Raw genomic sequence first — 19614 nt, 5'->3', positions numbered from 1 at the left:
GGATAAAGTTATATAAATTATACAAAAAAGACAAATACTGGTGAGGTCAACGACCCTTATGACAAACTGAAAAACCCCAGGTACTTAAAAAAAAAAGGAGCAAGGGACAAACAGACAAGAGCACGTTGTCTGCACCAAAAGACAAACATTATAGATAATTAACCCCCTCCTCCCCAAAGCCTAACTAATATACTAATAAAGACTTACTAAACAGGGAGCGAGCCTCTTATTAAGCAGGCAGCCAAATGCGAGTTGCATCAATCAGCTCTTCATCCTGGGAGATGCCATTTTATTCAAACAGCTGCTATGAGCAAAGCCCAACCAAGGCCCTCCACCGGCTGAATATTGGCTCCCACCTTCACCAAAGGTTTATGCATTACTTCAAAGAACATTCCCTTTTCTAGTGTTAAACTTTTTCCCCCCAAATCTTTTATTGATTTTTATTAAACTTTTATTTAAATTTTCATTATTTAATTATTATTATTTTCTGCTGGTTGCTTGAATTTTGGATAATGGGGAATTTACTGTATTTAAACAAAATATCAATCCAGACATAACAGGAAACTAACACTTTGCCCCTCTTTGTGTAAAACTTTTTTACCCACATTTAAAGTGAAGTGGAAGTCACTTACTTTTCAATTTCATTAAAGTCTTCATCAAACTTCTGAGCAAGCTTGCAGATAGTCTCATCCTTCCAATGGGCCATTTTGCTCTGGACTATTTGTGACTCAGCGGACTCCTCCAGAAGCTGCTGCTGTGGTGTGTGCCCCCCTTCACTCCTCGAGTCCTGCACCAGTGAACTCTGCAACCTGCAGGCCTCAGTGTGATTCTGTATAATGGACAACACAGGAACTGTTTACACTATTCCAAACTGTGATGGCTCAGTCCAGCAGCATGTCCGGCATCACAGCATGTGCTCACATCTATCATGACTTACCATATCTTGTGATATGGTGTGAAAGTAATAACCTGAGTCTAAAACATGGACAAGACAAAGGAGATGATCGTGGACTTCAGGAGGGCCAGGAATGACCACCCTCCTCTACCCGTCAATAACTCTATAGTGGAGAGTACCAAGTTCATTGGAGTTTACTTAACTACTGACCTATCGTGGATACAGAACATCTCCTCTCCTGTCAGGAAGGTGCAACGGATGAAGCGGGATGCTGTACATGATGTGCCTATTGCTGGGTCAGAAAATAATTCCCTTGAGTGTCAGGAGACCAACTGACCAGGGTGAGTGAGACAAAAGAGTTACTGCAACTAATAATATTTTCCTTAATACCTTGCAATTTTTTTGGTAGAGGCTAATCGATATTGTTAGCAGTTATCCAACTGTATCCCATAGTCCACCCCAGGTCCTGTAAGTGAGGTTTATTGTCATTTGATTGCACAAGTAGATCTCAACGAAACAATATTCTCCAGTCCTCGGTGCAAAACACACAGGACACACAACCAGGCACAAAACAAATACAAACAATACATATGCAGGACAAGTGTTCATATATATATATATATTTTTATAAATATGGTGGATGTGAGCAGATCCTTTGCTCGTTCAGCATTCTCACTGCCCGTGGGAAGAAGCTGCTCCTCAGCCTGGTGGTGCTGGATCTGATACTCCTGTATCTCTTCCATGATGGGAGCAGCTGAAAGATCCTGTGTGCTGGGTGGAAGGGGTCCTCAATGATTTTGCGCACCCTCAACAGACAACAATTCCAGTTGATTATGTGGATGGGAAGGGGTAGGAGACTCCAGTGATCCTCTCTGCCACTCTTATGATCCTGTGGATTGACTTCCAATCCATTTCTCTACAGCAACCCCTACCACATGATGATGCAGTCACCCAGGACACTCTCAATAGTGTTCCTGCAGAAGGTTGACATATGGTGGCTGGTAGCCTTGTCCATTTTGTCTGTTGCACCTTCCTGACAAGAGAGGAGATGTTCTGTGTCCACGATAGGTCAATAGTTAAGTAAACTCCAATGTACTTGGTACTCTCCACCACAGAGTTATTGATGTGTAGAGGAGGGTGGTCATTCCTGGCCCTCCTGAAGTCCACGATCACCTTTTTTGCCTTGTCCATGTTGAGACACAGGTTGTTACTTTCACACCATATCACAAGATATGGTAAGTCACGATTCTTCATCCGAATACTGTTTGACTGTATTGAGGGCTTCTGCCTCTACAGCACACCCCATACCATTCCCCCCCACCCCCCCCCCCAACTGGTCTGGTTGAGTTCCAGATGACCCCACCTTTACCAAGCTGTTCCCCAGTAAGGTTTCCTTTACTTTTTTACTGCTACCTTTAAGGATTGGAGAACATACAACCTACAACCTGTTCTTCCACACTATTCAGTACCTTCCTATTTATCTTGTACATTCTCTCACTTTTTGTCACCACCCAACTAACCAGAACATCTACATCTTTCTGCAATCTATAGCTTCAACCTCATTGTCAAATACATTTAATTTTTGTGTAATCTGCTAATTTTTATTCATGCTTCCTATTACTACCCCAGTGAACTGCAAGGAATTTGTACGTTGGTTTCCTCCAGTTTCCTCACATCCTGCAAAACATGGTTTTGTTGGATTTTTGGTCAACTGGACTTGTGGGCTGGAACGACCTGTTACTGTGCTGTACCTCTAAATTAAAAAAATATAGGTCCAGATCATTAAAATACATTCCGAAATCACCCTTAACCTTCATGGTGAATGGGAGTTGAGACTACGTAGAAATAAATGTTTTTTTTTTCAGTTGTGGTGTTTATCTGGGTCCGGATCAGTGGTGCAGTTGTGGCTTTCCCTGGGTTGGAGTGTGACAATGCTGCGGCTTTCCATGGGTCTGTGGCGCAGTAATCCTGAGGCCTTCCCCGGGTCGGTGGTGTGGTGACCCCGTAGCCTTCCCCGGGTCGGTGATGTGGTGACTCCATGGCCTTCCCCGTGTCGGTGGTGTGGTGACCCCACGGCCTTCTCCGAGTCGGTGGTGTGGTAACTCTGTGGCCTTCCCTAGGTTGGTGGTGTAACCCCATGGCCTTCCCCGAGCTGGTGGTGTGGTAACCCCGTGGCCTTCCCCAAGACGGTGATGTGATAACCCCGTGGCCTTCCCCAGGTCAGTGGTGTGGTAACCCCGTGGCCTTCACCAGGTCAGTGGTGTGGTAACCCCGTGGCCTTCACCAGGTCAGTGGTGTGGTGACCCCCGACATGGGGAAGCAACTGTGGCCACGCCTCTGGCACAGAGTCTGGCCCTGTGGCTCAGATGGGTAGCAAAAAGAAGAGGAACGCAGTAGGGATAGGGGACTCTATTGTTAGGGGTTCAGACAGGCGATTCTGTGGATGCAGGAATGAAACTCATTCCTTTCAAGTGCCAGGATCTGGGATGTTTCAGATCACATCCCAAAATACCCTGCAGTGGGAGGGAGAACAGCCAGATGTCATGGTACTTATTGGTACCAATGACAGAGATAGGAAAATGAAAGGGTCCTGAAAAAAACTACAGGGAGTTAGGAAGGAAGTTGAAAAGCACAAGAGCAAAAGTAGTATTCTTGGGATTACTGCCTTTACCAAGAGACAGTGAGTATAGGAATACAATGAGATGGAGGATAAATGTGTGGTTGAGGGATTGGAGCAGGAGCCAAAGATTCAGATTTCTGGATTATTGGGACTTCTTTTGGGGCAGGTGGGACCTGTACAAAAAGTATAGGTTGCACTTGGATCCCAGGGGGACCAATATCCTGGCAGGGAGGTTTACTAAGGCTACTGGGGAGATTTTAAACTAGAATTGTTGGGGGTGGGAGCCAAACTGAAGAAATTGGGCAAGAAGCGGTTGGCTCACAAATAGAGAAAGCTTGGAGATAGCGAATGAGGGAGGATAGGCTTAGATGCACTTAGATGGATGGTTTGAGATATGTCTATTTTAACACAAGGAGTGTTGTGAACAAAGCAGATGAGCTTAGAGTTTTTAGAGCTATGATGTGGTGGTCATTACAGATACTTGGATGCTTCGTGCCGAGTTTTTTATGTTTCAGAAAAGACAGGGAGGGAGGCAAAAGAGCTGGGGGCGTGGTACTGTTGATCAGAGATAATGTCACAGCTGCAGAAAAGGTGGTCGTCATGGAGGGACTGTCTCCAGAGTCTCTGTGGGGTGGAGGTTAGGAATAGGAAGGGGGTCAATAACTTTACTGGGTGTTTTTTTATAGGCCGCCCAATACGAACAGGGATATCGAGGAGCAGATAAGGACACAGATCCTGGAAAGGTGTAGTAATAACAGTTGTCGTGATGGGAGATTTTTATTTCCAAAATATCATTTGGCATCTCCCTAGAGCAAGGAGTTTAGATGGGGTGGAGATTGTTAGGTGTGTTTGGGAAGGTTTCTTGACACAATATGTAGATAGGCCTACAAGAGGAGATACTGTACTTCAGGGGTGGCCAACCTTTTAATTTTTAATTTAGAAATACAGCATGATGCAGGCCATTTCAGCCCAAGAATCCATGCCACCCAATTAACCTACACCCCTGGTACCTACTCGTGGGATGAAATGGCCTGTTACTGTGCTGTACGTCTAAATAAAAAATTAAAAGGTTGACCACCCCTGCTGTACTTGTTTGGTATTGGGAAATGAACTTGGTCAGGTGCCAGATCTCTCAGTGAAGAGCATTTTGGAGACATAATTTTATCTCCTTTACAATAGCATTGGAGAGAGATAGGAACAGATGAGTTAGAAAAGCGTTTAATTAGAGTAAGGGGAATTATGAGGCAATCAGGCAGGAAATTGGAAACTTAAATTGGGAACAGATGTTCTCAGGGAAATGTACGGAGAAATGAGGTGAATGTTGAGGGGATATTTGTGTGGATCTCTGCAATCCATTGAGACAGGGATGTTATGGTAGGGGAGAGAACTGTGGTGTACAAGGGCTGTAAAAAATCTAGTCAAGAAGAAAAGCTTACAAAAGGTGCAGAGAGCTGGGTAATGTTAAAGATCGAGAATTATAAGGCCTACAGGAAGCAGCTTTAAAAGGAAATTAGGAGAGCCGGAAGGGCCATGAGAAGGCCTTGGTGGGCAGGATTAAGGAAAACCCCAAGGCATTCTTCAAGTATATGAAGAGCCAGAGGATAATTTGTGAAAGAATAGGAGCTAACAAGTGTGGTCGTGGAAAGTGTGTATGGAACCGGAGGAAATCGCAGAGCTACTTAATGAATACTTCAGTATTCTCTATGGAAAAGGATCTTGGTGATGGTAGTAATGACTCGCAGCAGAATTAAAAGCTTGAGCCTGTAGATGTTGTGCTGGAGCTTATGGAACACATCAAGTTGGATAAGTTGCCGGGACCAGATGAGATGTACCCCAGGCTAATGTGGGAGGTGAGGGAGGAGGTTGCTGAACCTCCGGCGATGATCTTTGAATCATCAATGGGGACAGGAGAGGTTCTAGAGGGTTGTGGATGTTCCTTTATTCAAGAAAGGGAGTAGAGATTACCCAGTGAGTCTTACTTCAATGGTTGATGTTGATGGAGAGGCAGGGTTTATGAACATCTGGAAAGGTGTAATATGATTAGGAATAGTCAACATGGGTTTGTCAAGGGCAGGTTGTGCCTTTCGAACCTGTTTGAATTTTTTGGGGATGTGACTAAACACGTTGATGAAGGAAGAGCAGTAGATGTAATGTATATGGATTTCAGCAAGACATTTGATAAGGTTCCCCATGCAAGGCTTATTGAGAAAGTAAGGAGGCATGGGATCCAAGGGGACATTGCTTTGTGGATCCAGAACTGTCTTGCCCACAGAAGGCAAAGAGTGGTTGTAGATGGGTCATATTCTGCATGGAGGTCAGTGACTAGTGATGTTCCTCAGGGATCTGTTCTGGGACCCTTACTCCTCGTGATGTTTATAAATGACTTGGATGAGGAAGTGGAGGGGTGGGTTAGTAAGTTTGCAGATGATACAAAAGTTGGGGTGTTATGGATAGTGTGGAGGCCTGTCAGAGGTTACAGCGGGACATTAATAGGATGCAAAACTGGGCTGAGATGTGGCAGATGGAGGGATAGGTTAGTAATTTTGCGGGTGACACAAAGGTTAGGGGTGTTGTGGACAGTGTGGAGAGCTGTCAGAGGTTACAGCGGGACATTAATAGGATGCAAAACTGGGCTGAGATGTGGCAGATGGAGGGATAGGTTAGTAATTTTGCGGGTGACACAAAGGTTAGGGGTGTTGTGGACAGTGTGGAGAGCTATCAGAGATTACAGCGGGACATTGATAGGATGCAAAACCGGGGTGAGAAGTGGCAGATGGAGTTCAAGCCAGGTAAGTGTGAAGTGGTTCATTTTGGTAGGTCAAATATGATGGGAGAACATAGAGTATTAATGGTAAGACTACTGGCAATGTGGAGGATCAGAGGGATCTTGGGGTCTGAGTCCATAGGATGCTCAAAGCAGCTGTGCAGGTTGATTCCATGGTTAAGAAGGCATATGGTGTATTGGCCTTCATTAATTGTGGATTTGAATTTAGGAGCCAAGAAATCATATTGCAACTATATAGGACCCTGGTCAGACCCCTCTTGGAGTAATGTGCTCATTTCTGGTCCCCTCACTATCAGAAGGATGTAGAAGCCGTAGAAAAGATCCAGAGGAGATTTACAAGGATGTTGCCTGGTTTAGGGAGCATGCCTTATGAAAGCAGGTTGAATGAACTTGGCCTTTTCTCCTTGGAACAGCAGAGGATGAGAGGTGACCTGATAGAGGTGCTTAAGATGATGAGAGGCATAGATTGTAAATAGTAAGAGGCTTTTCCCAGGGCTGAAATGGTGGCCACAAGAAGACATGGGTTTAAAGTGCTGCGGAGTAGGCACAGAGGAGATGTCAGGGGTAAGTTTTTTGTGCAGAGAGTGGTGGGTGTGTGGAATGGGCCGCTGGCAACAGTGATGGAGGATGCTACGATAGGGTCTTTTGGATAGGTACGTGGAGCTTGGAAAAATGGAAGGCTATGGGAAACCCTAAGATACGGACATGTTTGGCACAACTTTGTTGGCTGAAGGGCCTGTATTGTGCTGTAGGATTTCTATGTTTCTATAATAATAAGCTTTAAGATATCCATCCTCACTGCTAATCCTTCCTACCCCTCCCCCAACTAAAATTGGTGGTCCTGATTCTTGTTTTGGGCTTCTGAATTAGAGCACAGCATGTCTCATTCCCTTGGTTATCATGGAAGACTCTCATGGGGCAAACCACGAGATGGATTTGACTGGTTTCAATGGCCAACAACTCCAGCACCTTGACAGAATTACAAGACCATAAGACATAGGAGCAGAACTAGGTTATTCACCCCCTCGAGTCTACCCCGCCATTTGCTCGTGAACTGCTCTATTGAAATTAAAACATTAGATTTTGGGGCAGAAACAGAATTTAAGACATTACACCAATGCCAGCACCAAGTAAACATGAATAAGCAGGCCACGGGATCAAGCTCCACAACACAGACATGCACAAGTCCAATAAATGTGCTTCACTCTTTGAAAGTGCGGCCTTTCAGGTGAGAGGTTAAACCTCTCAGGTGGGTGTTAAAACAAAGAAGAGAATCCTGATGAACTTGAGCCTGGGACAAATAAAGCAATTGATGATGGCTGCCACTACTTCTACATTACAACACTGACTACTTTGCAAAAAGAACCAAGATATTGTGAGATCATGAAAGATATTATATAAATGCAAGCTTTCTTTTCTTTCAAGAACTCAGGCCAATCACAGGAGTTCTTTGTGCGACGGTGTTTAAAGTAACAATCTACTCTTTCTCAAAATACCATTATCACTCATGAAATTGAGGAATAACCCAGAGATAGCGAATGGATAGAATTACCTGGATCAACCTGTCTTCAAAAGCAGCCAGAGCCTTTCCTTCCTCTCGTGAAAAACATTCTCCTTGCTGTTGTTTAACCTCTCGTTCCTAAAAACCGCAAAAAAAAATTGGATTTGCAAATAAATGGGAGAGTTGATGGGTCGTGCAACAATGTTACAGAACTACTACTGAAGGTACTAAATACCCGCCCTATTGCCCAGGGACTGTCGTCATTGGGACCTCAGAGCAAAGGACAGTACTCTGGAGGAACTCAGCAGATCGAGCAGCATCAGTGGGAGAATAAGAGTGGTCTTGTCTTGAAGGTTTCTGACCCAAAACATCAATCGATGGGCTCAACCCACCGAGTCCTCCGGCATATTGTTTTCTTTCTTCGCAGATTCTAGCATTGATAGCCTCATGGTGTGTCTCCTTGGGACCACTTGCTATGATAGTCTCAGTGCTTTTGACATGTTATTAGCTTTTCTGTATTTCAGATCAGAAAGTTTGCTCTGCATCTTTAGGCAGAAATACAAGTTCCCTTGGCTGGGCTATCAAATGCTGAAAACAATTGTTGTTTTAATTAATTTGTTAAAGCACAGTAGCATACCAATAGTTTTTGAATGATTTGATGTAAATCCTTCCATCATTGTTTTCAAATGCACCCATGGGTTTGCCCCTCTGTATCTCTAACTCTTGCCCCATAATCCTCTGATCTCCTCATCTCTTCCACATCCAGGATTTTCTTTGCTCCACTACTGTGGCCAAATAGCCAATTGTCTTGGCCGCACTTAAGTTAAATTTGCACGTCAAACATGGTTTTCCTTTCGGATGAGAAATTACAAAGGTAGAGCAGGGTCTGGATTGGGTTTTCATCCTTGCTTGGTCTCTGCTTAATTCAAGTGCAGCAGAATGTGCCTGAGTGAAGGTGAGGCAAAGGAAATGAGCAAACTCATTCATATTCATCGTGGATTCATTGCAAATATGTTCGGACCCATGTCTCAGGATCTGTGCTGGATGACTAACAAGAGTTGTACAGGTCCCACCTCCCCATTTCCCCTTCAGACCATTATCATCTCACCCAATTTCCCCACCATGGGCATTCTCTGAACTTCAACCTCCCTTGCCTATTTCTTTACTTGTATCATATTACCATATAACAATTACAGTAAGGAAACAGGCCATATTGGCTCTTCTAGTCCACACTGATTTAAGTGAATCACCAACCTGCTCCCTGTCCATAACCATCCAACCTCCTTTTAAATGACAAAATTGACCCTGCTGCAACCACCTCTTCTGGAAGGTTTTTCCATTCAGCCACCACTCTGAGTGAAGAAGCTTCCTCTTATGTTACTTCTAAACCTTAACTTATGACCCCTCGTTCCAATCTCACCTCCCCTCAAGGGAAGAGCCTATTCACATCTACTCTATCTATCCCCCTCATAATTTTATATACCTCTATCAAATCCCCCTTCAACCTTCTACGTTCCAATGAATAAAGACCCAATCTACTCAATCTTTCACTGTATTCTAGATACTGCCATCCAAGCAACATTTTAGTAAATCTTCTCTTATTGATATCCTTCCTATAATTTGGCGACCAGAACTGCACACAATATTCCAAACTTGGCCTTACCAATGCCTTGAACAGTCTCAACATCACCTCCCAGCTCCTATATTCTATGCTATGATTTATAAAGGCCAGCATACCAAAAGCCTTCTTCACCACCCTATCTACATGAGAATCCACTTTCAAAGAATGATGAACCGTTATTCCAAGATCTCTGTTCCTCTGCATCCTCAATGCCCTCCCCTTCACTGCATGTGTCCTGTTTTGATTATTCTTCCCAAAATGAAACACTTCACACTTATCTACATTAAACTCCATCTGCCACCTTTCAGCCCACTCTTCTGAGCGTCCAAATCCTTCTGTAGTTCCCAAAAACCCTCCTCACTATCCACAACTCCCCCTATTTTTGTATCATCTGCATATTTACTCACTCAATTTACCACTCCATTATCCAAATCATTAATGTAAATGATGAACAACAAGGGACCCAACACCGATCCCTGAGGCACACCGCCCTTCACCGGCCTCCATCCTGACAGACAGTTGTCCACTATGACTCTCTGGTGCCTATCTTCTAGCCACTGTTGAACCCATCTGACTATCTCAATATTAATCCCTAGTGCCTGAACCTTCCTTAACCAATCTTACATCTCGAACCTATCGAAAGCCTTACTGAAATCCAAATAGATCATGTCTACTGCTCTACCTTCATCAACCTTTTTAGTCACTTCCTCAAAAAATTCAAAAAAGATGTGTCAAACATGACCTTCCCCTCACAAACCCATGTTGGGTGTCTCTTGCCCCTCTAGATACTTATACATATTATCTCTAAGAATACTTTCCATTAGTTTACCCACCACCGATGTCAAACATACTGGCCAATAATTGCTGGGCCTACACCTGGAGTTCTTTTTAAACAGAGGAACCACGTTTGCAACACACCAATCCCGTGGCACCACACCTTCCTCCAGTGACTGTTGAAAAATCACTGTCAATACACCCCTATAATTGTAACTTCACTTTTCCTATTTGTTAATTCCACACATACCACCTCCCTTGACGAGCCCTCCAATCTATCATGCCTCAGCACTGCTGTAATATTTTCTCTGACAAGTAATGCCACACACCCCCCCACCCCTCCAATTCTATCACACCTAAAGCAGCAAAATTCCAGAATATTTAGCTGCCAGTCACATCCCTCCTGCAACCACATCTCACGAACTGCCACCATGCTAGTCCATCTTCCTTACAATACTCCTAGCACTGAAGTAAATGCATTTCAGAGATTTACCATATCTTACCTTCTGCCTATCCCCCTCTTTACTGTCCACACTATTATTTGTTACCATCATCCTTCCTCCATCATAGCACCGATCTCTTTCCTCCTCTATCAACTGCCTTTCTGCCCCCAAATTTTGTCTACAAGCCTTTTCTCTTTGCTGACAAAACCTCTCTCTGCTGGCCTCCCTTACATGGACCCCTTCCCCCAACCATATTAGCTTAAAGCCCCCTTAGCAGCCCTAGCAAACGCCCCCACCAGGATCCTGGTCCCTCTGGGATTCAGATGCAACCCATCCGTTCGGTATAGGTCCCACCTCCCCCACAGAATAGGTCCCAGTGATCCAAGAAGGAATCCCTGGCCCCTACTCTATCCCTTTAGCCACGCATTCAACCTCCACCTGATTCTATTCTTGCCCTCACTATTATATGGCACAGGAACTAATCCAGAGATTACCTCCTTTGCGGTCCTTCTTTTCAGCTCCCTACCTTATTCCTTATCCACCTATCAATTTTATTGAACCCTTAATTTCCAACCTTTGGTTGGCCATAGAGCATGGTTTGGAATTCTCCATCACCCTCAGCTCACCAGAATTAGTTGAATTGACCTTTCCAGCCCACGAGACCGTACTGCCCGAATACCCCAATTAACCTACAATCCCCATAGGTTTTGGAGGATGGGTGGAAACTAGAGCACCCAGAGGAAACCCATGCAGACACAGGGAGAACTTACAAACTCCTTACAGAAGAGCCAGATTCAAATCTGGGCCACTGATGGTGTAATCGTTTTATGCGAACTGCTACGCTAACTGTGCCGTCCCCAGTTCTACAAAGGGCAAAAAGCTGATTCTGCAAGGGCTTCATGGCTGTAAGAAGCGCAGGACAACATTGCACAAAGTAACTGAAATGATCAGAACCTATGGAGGGGCCTTTTACTGTAGGTTGCAATGGAACAGCAAGTTCCACAATGAAAAAGAGAGTACTGTATTAACATGCACAATTAATGGATTAACAGAACTAATGAGATTTGCATTGAAGATGACACCACACCCTGGACAATAATAATCCTTAAAGCATACAGATAACGTAGTGGTTAGAGCAACACTATTACGGCACCACCAACCCAGGTGTGAATCTAGCGCTGTCTGTAAGGAGTTTGTGTGTTCTCCCCAAGACCTGCGTGGGTTTCCTCCAGGTGCTCCAGTTTTCTCCCAACTTACAAAAACTGAAGGGTAATTGGTGTTTTTGAGCAGTGTGGGCCGGAGAGACTGAGCATGATGTATGTCTAGGATTAAGTTTTAAAATGTTATACAGTATTTGTCTTATCATTAACACTGTTTCAATGCAAGCCTTTTCTACAAAAATACATTCAATCCAGCAATTACTTTTCCAAATCCTTTAAATTGCAGATTTATTTTGTGTTTGTAAAAATCCCATTGAGGATTTCTTCTGTGTATGTGTAAAACTGCTATTAATATTGCCCTCTTTGAATCATGATGTTTCTGTTAGCAGTTAGGAAGTTCTCTTCATGATGAGGTGTTCAATAAGAGCAAAACACGACAGTCTGCAGACACTGTGCTTCAGACCACTGAGCAATTGTATTAAATTCATACCAGTTGTTCACTATAACACATACCTTTTCAGGTTGAATGTACAATTAATGCACAACTGAATAAAGTGTCCCAAACAGCAGACACTGATTGTAGTAAATATACAGAAATGCTGGAGGAACTTGTTTCCGTTAGCCCCCGCCCCACCCACCATTTCTGGGAGATAAATTGGGAAGGGTTTGTTAGAGTAGGTCACATGCAAACACTTTAAAACAGATCTCATTTGAAATACTGGAGACATAGTGGCTTCTCACACCTTTTTGCAAATGCTTTGAAGAGTGCTCCAGAGACATCACTAATGGATTATTGTTTATCAAGGCAACAGATGAAAGAGCAGGCAGGAGCCACTGTTGTCTGCAGGAGAGTTTTGCTGTTGGAAGAGGGTCATGTGATTTTGCAAGCAGAGAGAGTCAAACAAGCTTTCTCTCAGTCTCAATGAGTGAGAGAGAAGCAGAGATCATTTGACAATGTCAGCCAGCAGAAGTGGCTGGGACTGAAACAGGACAAACTGGCAAGCTTTTGGAAGACACCCTGGTCAAAGCCCTTGTGATTCATGCAAGAGGAGAGGACTGGCTGTCTAATTTTTCACTTGGAATAAGAGAAATAGAAAGGAACTCTTTGGTGACCTGAAAGAAAGAGGTTATTACCTGGAGAACCCTGATGGGGCAAGTTTCGTCAGCAAGATACTGAGGTGACTGATGGAATTATCTCAGTTGTGGATGTTCTGGAACACACATCTCTCTCTGAAAACCATCAAGAACCTTCCTGGTCGATAACCATTTACCTTTCGAGCACCAAAGTCTGGTGAACGTGATAAATGTTAAATTCTGTGCACAGTATAGGAATTGCCTGCAACCAGTGAACTTGGAGGAATGAGAAGTGAGATTGGACTGTGAACCAAAGAACTTTTCTGAACTTACACACACATTACATACACGTACGTTTAGAATTAGAAGGGGGTTAAGTTAGGTAAAGTCAGTTAATAGTTATAAGTTAGTGTAATTCTGTTTTCATGTTTAAAGATAATTAAAAGCAACTTTTGTTTAAGTAACCATTTGTCTTGGTGAATATCTATTGCTACTAGGTTTTGGGGTCCTCTGGGCTCGTAACACTCTCTTCACTTTTCCCACTGTCTCCTTTACCCCAGCTCTGCATTCACCGAACAACCCCCTCCCCCCACCCCCAATTCCAATCAATCCTCTCCTTTCCTCTCTCTGGCCTCCTCTCTAAATCCAATTAAAAACTTTTGACTGTTGCCCTGTTCTTTTAGTTCAGGTACCTGCCTGCTTTTTGCTCATACTTTGAAGGGCTCAGGCATGAAACAGTTATACATCTTTGCCTCTTATAAACACTGCATGACCTGCTGAGTTCCTTCAGCATTTCTGCGTTTTTGTTCAATAAGAGATCATTTTTACACCCCTCCCCCTTTTAAGCACACACTCAGGCTGTAAAAATGATCTCTTATTGAACAAAAACACAGAAAAATGATCTACTTTATATTAGGCACAGGCAAAATCTACAACACATCCGGTACCTGGTGCCTCCGAGGATAATGACTTTCCTGCCACTGGGTCTCCAGTTCCTGATGCAGGTCTGTAACAAGTTGGTGAATATCCTCACCAACTCTACGCAGCGTGCGAAGAGCTTCCTCCAGTGTCATCTGTGATGGCCTTCTGCAAAGTAGCAGGCATTTCTATTAAACAGAGCAGACTTTCCTTCAAGTGCACTCCCCTCAATAGAAGAAGGGTAGAAATTTGTTTTTGGCCATTTTTATTTGGCTTGGTTGGGGCAAGGTTTTTGAAAGCAAGTCTGGGATCAAGAAAATAATGGAGCCAAAATCCAACCAAGAACTGAAGGATGAATAATAAAATTAAGATGCTTGAGATATAGAATTTAAGACTAGAGGTATGATGTTGAGACTTTATATGTGAGACCTCACAAAGTATTGTGAGCAGTTTTGGGCTCATTCAAGAAAAGATGTGCTAACAGAGCGGGTTCAGAGGAGGTTCACAAGGATGATTCTGGGGATGGAAGGGTGATCAAATGAAGAGTCTTTGACAGCTCTTGGTTTATCCTTGTAGAAATTTAGGAGAATGGTGGAGGGGGTCACATTGTAACATTTGGAATGTTGAAAGATGTAGACAGAGTAGACGTCGAAAGGTTGCTTCCCACAGTGGGAGAGGGCACAACCTCAGGATTGAAGGGTGTCCACTTAGAACAGAGTTGCGGAGGATTTTGTTTAGCTAGAGGGTGGTGAATCTGTGGAACGTATTGCCACAGGCGGTTGTGGACGCCAAGTCATTGGGTGTATTCAAGGCAGAAATTGATAGGTTCTTGATTAGCCAAGGCATCAAAAGTTACAGAACAATGGGGCTGAGTGGGAAAAAGGATCAGCTCATGATTGAATGGCAGGTTAGACTTGATGGATTGAAAGGCCTATTTCTGCCTTATGGTGTCATGGTATCATAGATCTGGATTTGCAAATTCAAGATGCTTCACAAATATTGAATACAACTGCAGCGTTGGTTACTTTGGCTGCAGCTCCATGCCGGGACCAACATCAGATCATTCCAGAAACAGGAGAGAAGGGAACACGTTCTTGAGTCCATTCACTTATCTTGGTCCTCAAGATTCTCCATGCTTGGGTCTCGAGTCAGACATATGCAAGCATACTGCAAGCAAGAGAGTAGAACCTCCAAACATTCTCTCCGAGTTGGTGATGCTCCAATTCACTGACCTCTACAGCTCCTTTTGGAATTCTCAAGTTCATTATCATCCAATTGGACAGTGCAACCCGACAAAACAGCGTTCTCCGGTCCTCAGTGCAAAACACACAGACGCACATCCAGAGATAAAATAGATACAGATAAACGATACATATGCAGTATATACATATATAAATAAATATTGATTAATCAATAGTGGCGTCTCGGAGGGTTTGCACTGTATATCCTTTGGTCATTCGGCAGTCTCACTGCCTGTGGGAAGAAGCTGTTTCTCAGCCTGGTGGTTCTGGCTATAAATCTGTTCAGTCACAACCAAGCCATTGAGCTGACATCTCTAACAATGTATACTGTATCTCCTTAAGTGACCCAGTCTTCATTTCTTTTTATATTGATGGCCTTTGGTTCTTTCAATTCAATGTTACATCATGAGCACCAAACAGTGCACTCCTTGGAAGTCCAAGTGAATCATAGCTTCAGCTGCAAGGAGTCCTTGACTGGTGGGAAAAGAAGAGGAAAAGGGGAAGGTGTTGCAGCTGAGTGGAAGAATGCGAGGAGAGGAGGAACACACCGTGAATGGCCCCATGGAATGTTGTGAGGAGAGGGGATGATGTTTCGCGTGGAAGTGGCAGCAAATTTGGAGATAGGTCCACTGAATACAGAGATGGTTAGACAGAAGATGAGAGCAAGGGAATCCTTATGAGTGGTACAGTTAGTGTAGCAGTTAGTGCAACACTATTACCACACCAGCAGCCAGGTTTCGAATCCAGCGCTATCTGTAAAGAGGTTGTCCATTCTCCTCATGTCTGCGTGGGTTTCCTTTGGGCACTCCAGTTTCCTCCCACCCTTCAAAATGTATGGGGGTTGTAGGTTAATTGGGGAATTTGGGTGGTACGAGGTCGAGGGCTGGAAGGGCCTGTTACTGTACTGTATGTCTAGATTTATCCATGTTCTGATGGGAAGGAAAGGGATTGTAAGCAAACGAATGGAAAGTAGTTAACCCAAGGTTGTGGTGGAGGAAAAGCTGTGGTAAAGGGAAAAGGCTTTGGGGTGGAAAGCATTGTCACAGATGGGACCTGAGATATGGCTGGACATTGCACAGTAGGTAGGGTGATGAAAATCACTGTGGGAGTCAGAATTATAATGGGGATTGGTCATCTACCTGTCTCTTGGAGATCGAGATGTCAAGAAAGGAAGAGTTAGATATTGTCCATGGGAAAAGAGAAAAGGCTGGAAATTTACAGCAATTTCTCAAACTTTGTACCAGTGTAGAAATCACCACCAATTCAATCAGAGTGGTAGGAAAATTTGAATGGGACAGATGCAAGGAGCCTTCCAATGCAGCAAAAGGCCACGGGAGTTCCTATAGCTTCATGAACAACCTGAAGAAAATGAGTGGAGTATAAGGAGATGTTCCATGTGGGCTGGAATGGTCCCAGGATGAAGATGAATGTCAAAGGTGGAGATGAATGAGTTGGGACCAAGAAACTGGGGACAGTCAAAGTGGTGGAGGGCATTTGAGGTGCAAGGATTGAAGTGGGAAGGGATTGGATGAGGGGAGAGGAAGGATGAGGTCAGAAGAGACGACTTCTCAGGTTCTAGAACAGCTGAAATCACAGGGTTATCAGAACAACTTCTTCCTCTCTCCACAAATGTGACTGTAACTTGCTCTATCTGTTCTATTTGTTTAAAAAAAAATTGTATCTGTGAAAAAAAACTACCTGGACAACTTTCTCCCTATCATAGACATTTCCTGTTCCTGGACTTCACCTTCTTGACGACATTACCCAACACATCAATCACTTCTCTGTTCACTATTTTCTGGTTTTCCAACTGGTCTAGTTTCTTTCTCTATTTAATCTTGCTGTTTATGTCCTGTTGCATTATCTATCCTGAGGATTGGAGATAGCAGAGGACGGCACCTACCCTTGGGTATTGGATGGGAGGCTGTCGATCTCTCCCAGTGCCCGTTCTCTTGCCCTCTGAATCAAGGCTTGGATGCGTTCACACTCCATCCTGACCTCAGATACCAACGATCTTCTGGCCTGCTCCCTCTGCTCCTGGGCTTCCTGCTCACTGCTCCTAGACCACAGATGAGTCAATTCTTCCTCTGTTTGCACTATCTTATGTGCCAATCTCTTGACTTCCCGCTCTTTCTCCTGGACACAGAAAGGCAACGATAAAATTTAAAACCATTCAGTGTGATTTGAGTGATACTGAAAATAAAGGTGAGCCCAAAAATACCTGTATCACCGCCCCACCCTCCAGGGTCAGGTCTCCCAGTTCAGTGGGGTCGTGAGGTTCACCCCATTCAGTGGGGTAATGATGTTCTCCCTGTCTGGTTGGATCGCTCCGTCCATTGAGATCCACCCCATCCGGTGGTCCCCATAATATTCAGGGCCAGACTCCTTTTTTCCTGCCAAGGCCTCTGACCCCCCACCCCTAATCCTCCCATCAGTATACACAACGTTACACCAACCTACTCTACTCCCACAGGCCTGGATCAGAAGTTTCCAATACTCAGGAGAACATCTTCTCCTTTCACTGCTACCCAAGCTCAGACCCCTCTGCTATCCTCCCTCCTATCCTCTATCCCAAATTCCTCCCACTTTGCCTTCTGTCCAATACTCATTTGTCAATCCCAGTTGGTGTTTTAGCACCCGATTCTAATGAGATAATGTGTGGAACCTTCGAGAAAGACTTCTACGTCTTACTACACCACATTCACTAGCTCCAACGATCACATTAGCTGGCAGGTTCGTCAAACATGATTTTTCTTTTGCAAATCATGTTGCCTCTGCCTAATCATATTGTTTTATTCAAAATGTTCCATATTATCAACACAAACTCTTGCTTTATCAGGAAGTCTCCGATGTGCATACTGGCTTGTCAATGTAGGACAGGAATGAAACAGCATCTGTAGTAAAATCACAGGAACTTAGCAGGCCTTGCAGCGTCCCTCAGAGATGTCGTTTCAGGCCTGAGCCCTTCTTCAAGGTATAAGTAATTCATGGTGAGGTAGTAAATTGGATTCGACATTGGCTATATGGGAGAAGCCAGAGAGTGGTATTTGATGATTGCTTCTCACACTGAGGCCTGTGATTATAGTGTCCTACATAATGTTTAGCACAGACACTTTTTTCCCTTTATTTGCCCCTGTGCTCCACAGTTTAAAATTTGTAATCAAATAATTCACATGTAATTAAAGTGCACATTGCAGATGTTATTCAAGATTATTTGTATACATTTTGCTTTGAACATGTAGAAATTACTGCACTTTTTATACATAGTCCCCTCATTTCAGGGCATGATAATGTTTGGGACATTTGGCTTCACAGGAGTTTGGAACAACTCAGGTATGTTTAATTGTTTCATTGGTGCAGGTACAATAGAGCTAGGCTTGCTTCAAAGCCTTTGATCTCCTTTGGAGTCCAGTTGCCATTTTTCAATGAGGATCAGAGATGTGCCAATGAATGTCAAAGAAGAAAACAAGTTTAAAACAGTAAGAGACATCACCTAAACCTTAGGATTACCAAAATCAACAGTTGGGACACCATTAAGAAAAAAGACAGTACCGGTGAACTCAGTAATTACAAAGGGACTAGTATTCTGAGGAAGACCGCCACTGCCGATGAAAGAAGAATTCTCATCATAATGAAGAAAAATCCCCAAACACATGTCTGACAGTAGTCATTGACACATCCATACCTGCCTCATGAAGAGTGTTTCTGATCTGTTGGACATATGTTTGGGGATTTCTCTTCATTATGATGAGAATTCTTCTGTCATCAGCAGTGGGGGTCTTCTCTGTAATGCCAGTCCCTTTGCGATTACTGACCTCACCAGCACGCTCTTTCTTCTTAATGATGTTCCAAACAGTTGACTTTAGTAACCTTAAGGTTTGGTCGATGTCTCTTACTGTTTTATTCTTGTTTTTCAGCCCCATAATGGCTTCTTTGACTTTCATTGGTACAACTCTGTTCCTCGTTGAAAAATGGCAACTACAGACTACAAAGGTGATCAAAAGCTTTGAACCAAGCCTAGCTCTCTTATACCTACACCAATGAAGCAATTAAATATACCTGAGTTGTCACAAACACCTGTGAAGCCAAATGTCCCAAACGCTATGGTGTCCTGAAATGTGGGGATTATGTATAAAAAATGTAATTTCTACATGGTCAGACCAAAATGTATACAAATAACCTTGAATAAAATCTGGAATGTGCACTTTAATTACATGCAAATTGTTTGATTACAAATTTAAAACTGTGGAGTACAGTAGCAAATAAAGGAATTTTAAAAGTGTTTTTGTCCCAAACATTATGGAGGGCACTGTAGTAGTGTGCCTGAGGGGTCAGTGCTGGGACCATTGTTATTTGTCATCTATATCAATAATCTGGATGATAATGATGTAAATTGGATCAGCAAGTTTCCAGATGTCACAAAGATTGGAGGTGTGGTGGACAGCAAGCAAGGCTTTCAAAGCTTTCAGGGGTCTTAGATCAGCTGGAACAATGGACTGAAAATGGTAGATGGAATGTAATGCAGACAAGTATGAGGTGTTGCATTTTGGAAGGACAAACCAAGGTAGGACATAAATGGTAA

At 43.6% G+C, this 19614-nt stretch overlaps 1 protein-coding gene across 12 annotated transcripts in view; it reads right to left on the bottom strand.

The window, feature by feature from the left end:
• Positions 1 to 19614, bottom strand: part of LOC138761396 (inner centromere protein) — an 81235-nt gene that overhangs the window by 18590 nt on the left and 43031 nt on the right. For 11 of the 12 annotated variants that reach the window (XR_011356298.1, XR_011356297.1, XR_011356299.1 and 8 more), the window contains 4 exons: positions 16936 to 17168; positions 13821 to 13959; positions 7853 to 7939; positions 633 to 829 (listed from right to left, as the gene is read on the bottom strand). Coding sequence is in view for 2 of the 12 variants with exons in the window: in XM_069933423.1 (XP_069789524.1) it covers positions 633 to 829; positions 7853 to 7939; positions 13821 to 13959; positions 16936 to 17168 (656 nt within the window). In the remaining 10 variants the exon portion in view is untranslated. The remainder of the gene's footprint in view (positions 1 to 632; positions 830 to 7852; positions 7940 to 13820; positions 13960 to 16935; positions 17169 to 19614) is intronic. The other variant, XR_011356305.1, reaches the window with a different exon arrangement.

Source organism: Narcine bancroftii, chromosome 4 (genome assembly GCF_036971445.1).
Source record: "Narcine bancroftii isolate sNarBan1 chromosome 4, sNarBan1.hap1, whole genome shotgun sequence".
In the NCBI taxonomy this organism is placed as follows: domain Eukaryota; kingdom Metazoa; phylum Chordata; class Chondrichthyes; order Torpediniformes; family Narcinidae; genus Narcine; species Narcine bancroftii.
This window is presented reverse-complemented; position numbering and strand designations above follow the sequence as displayed.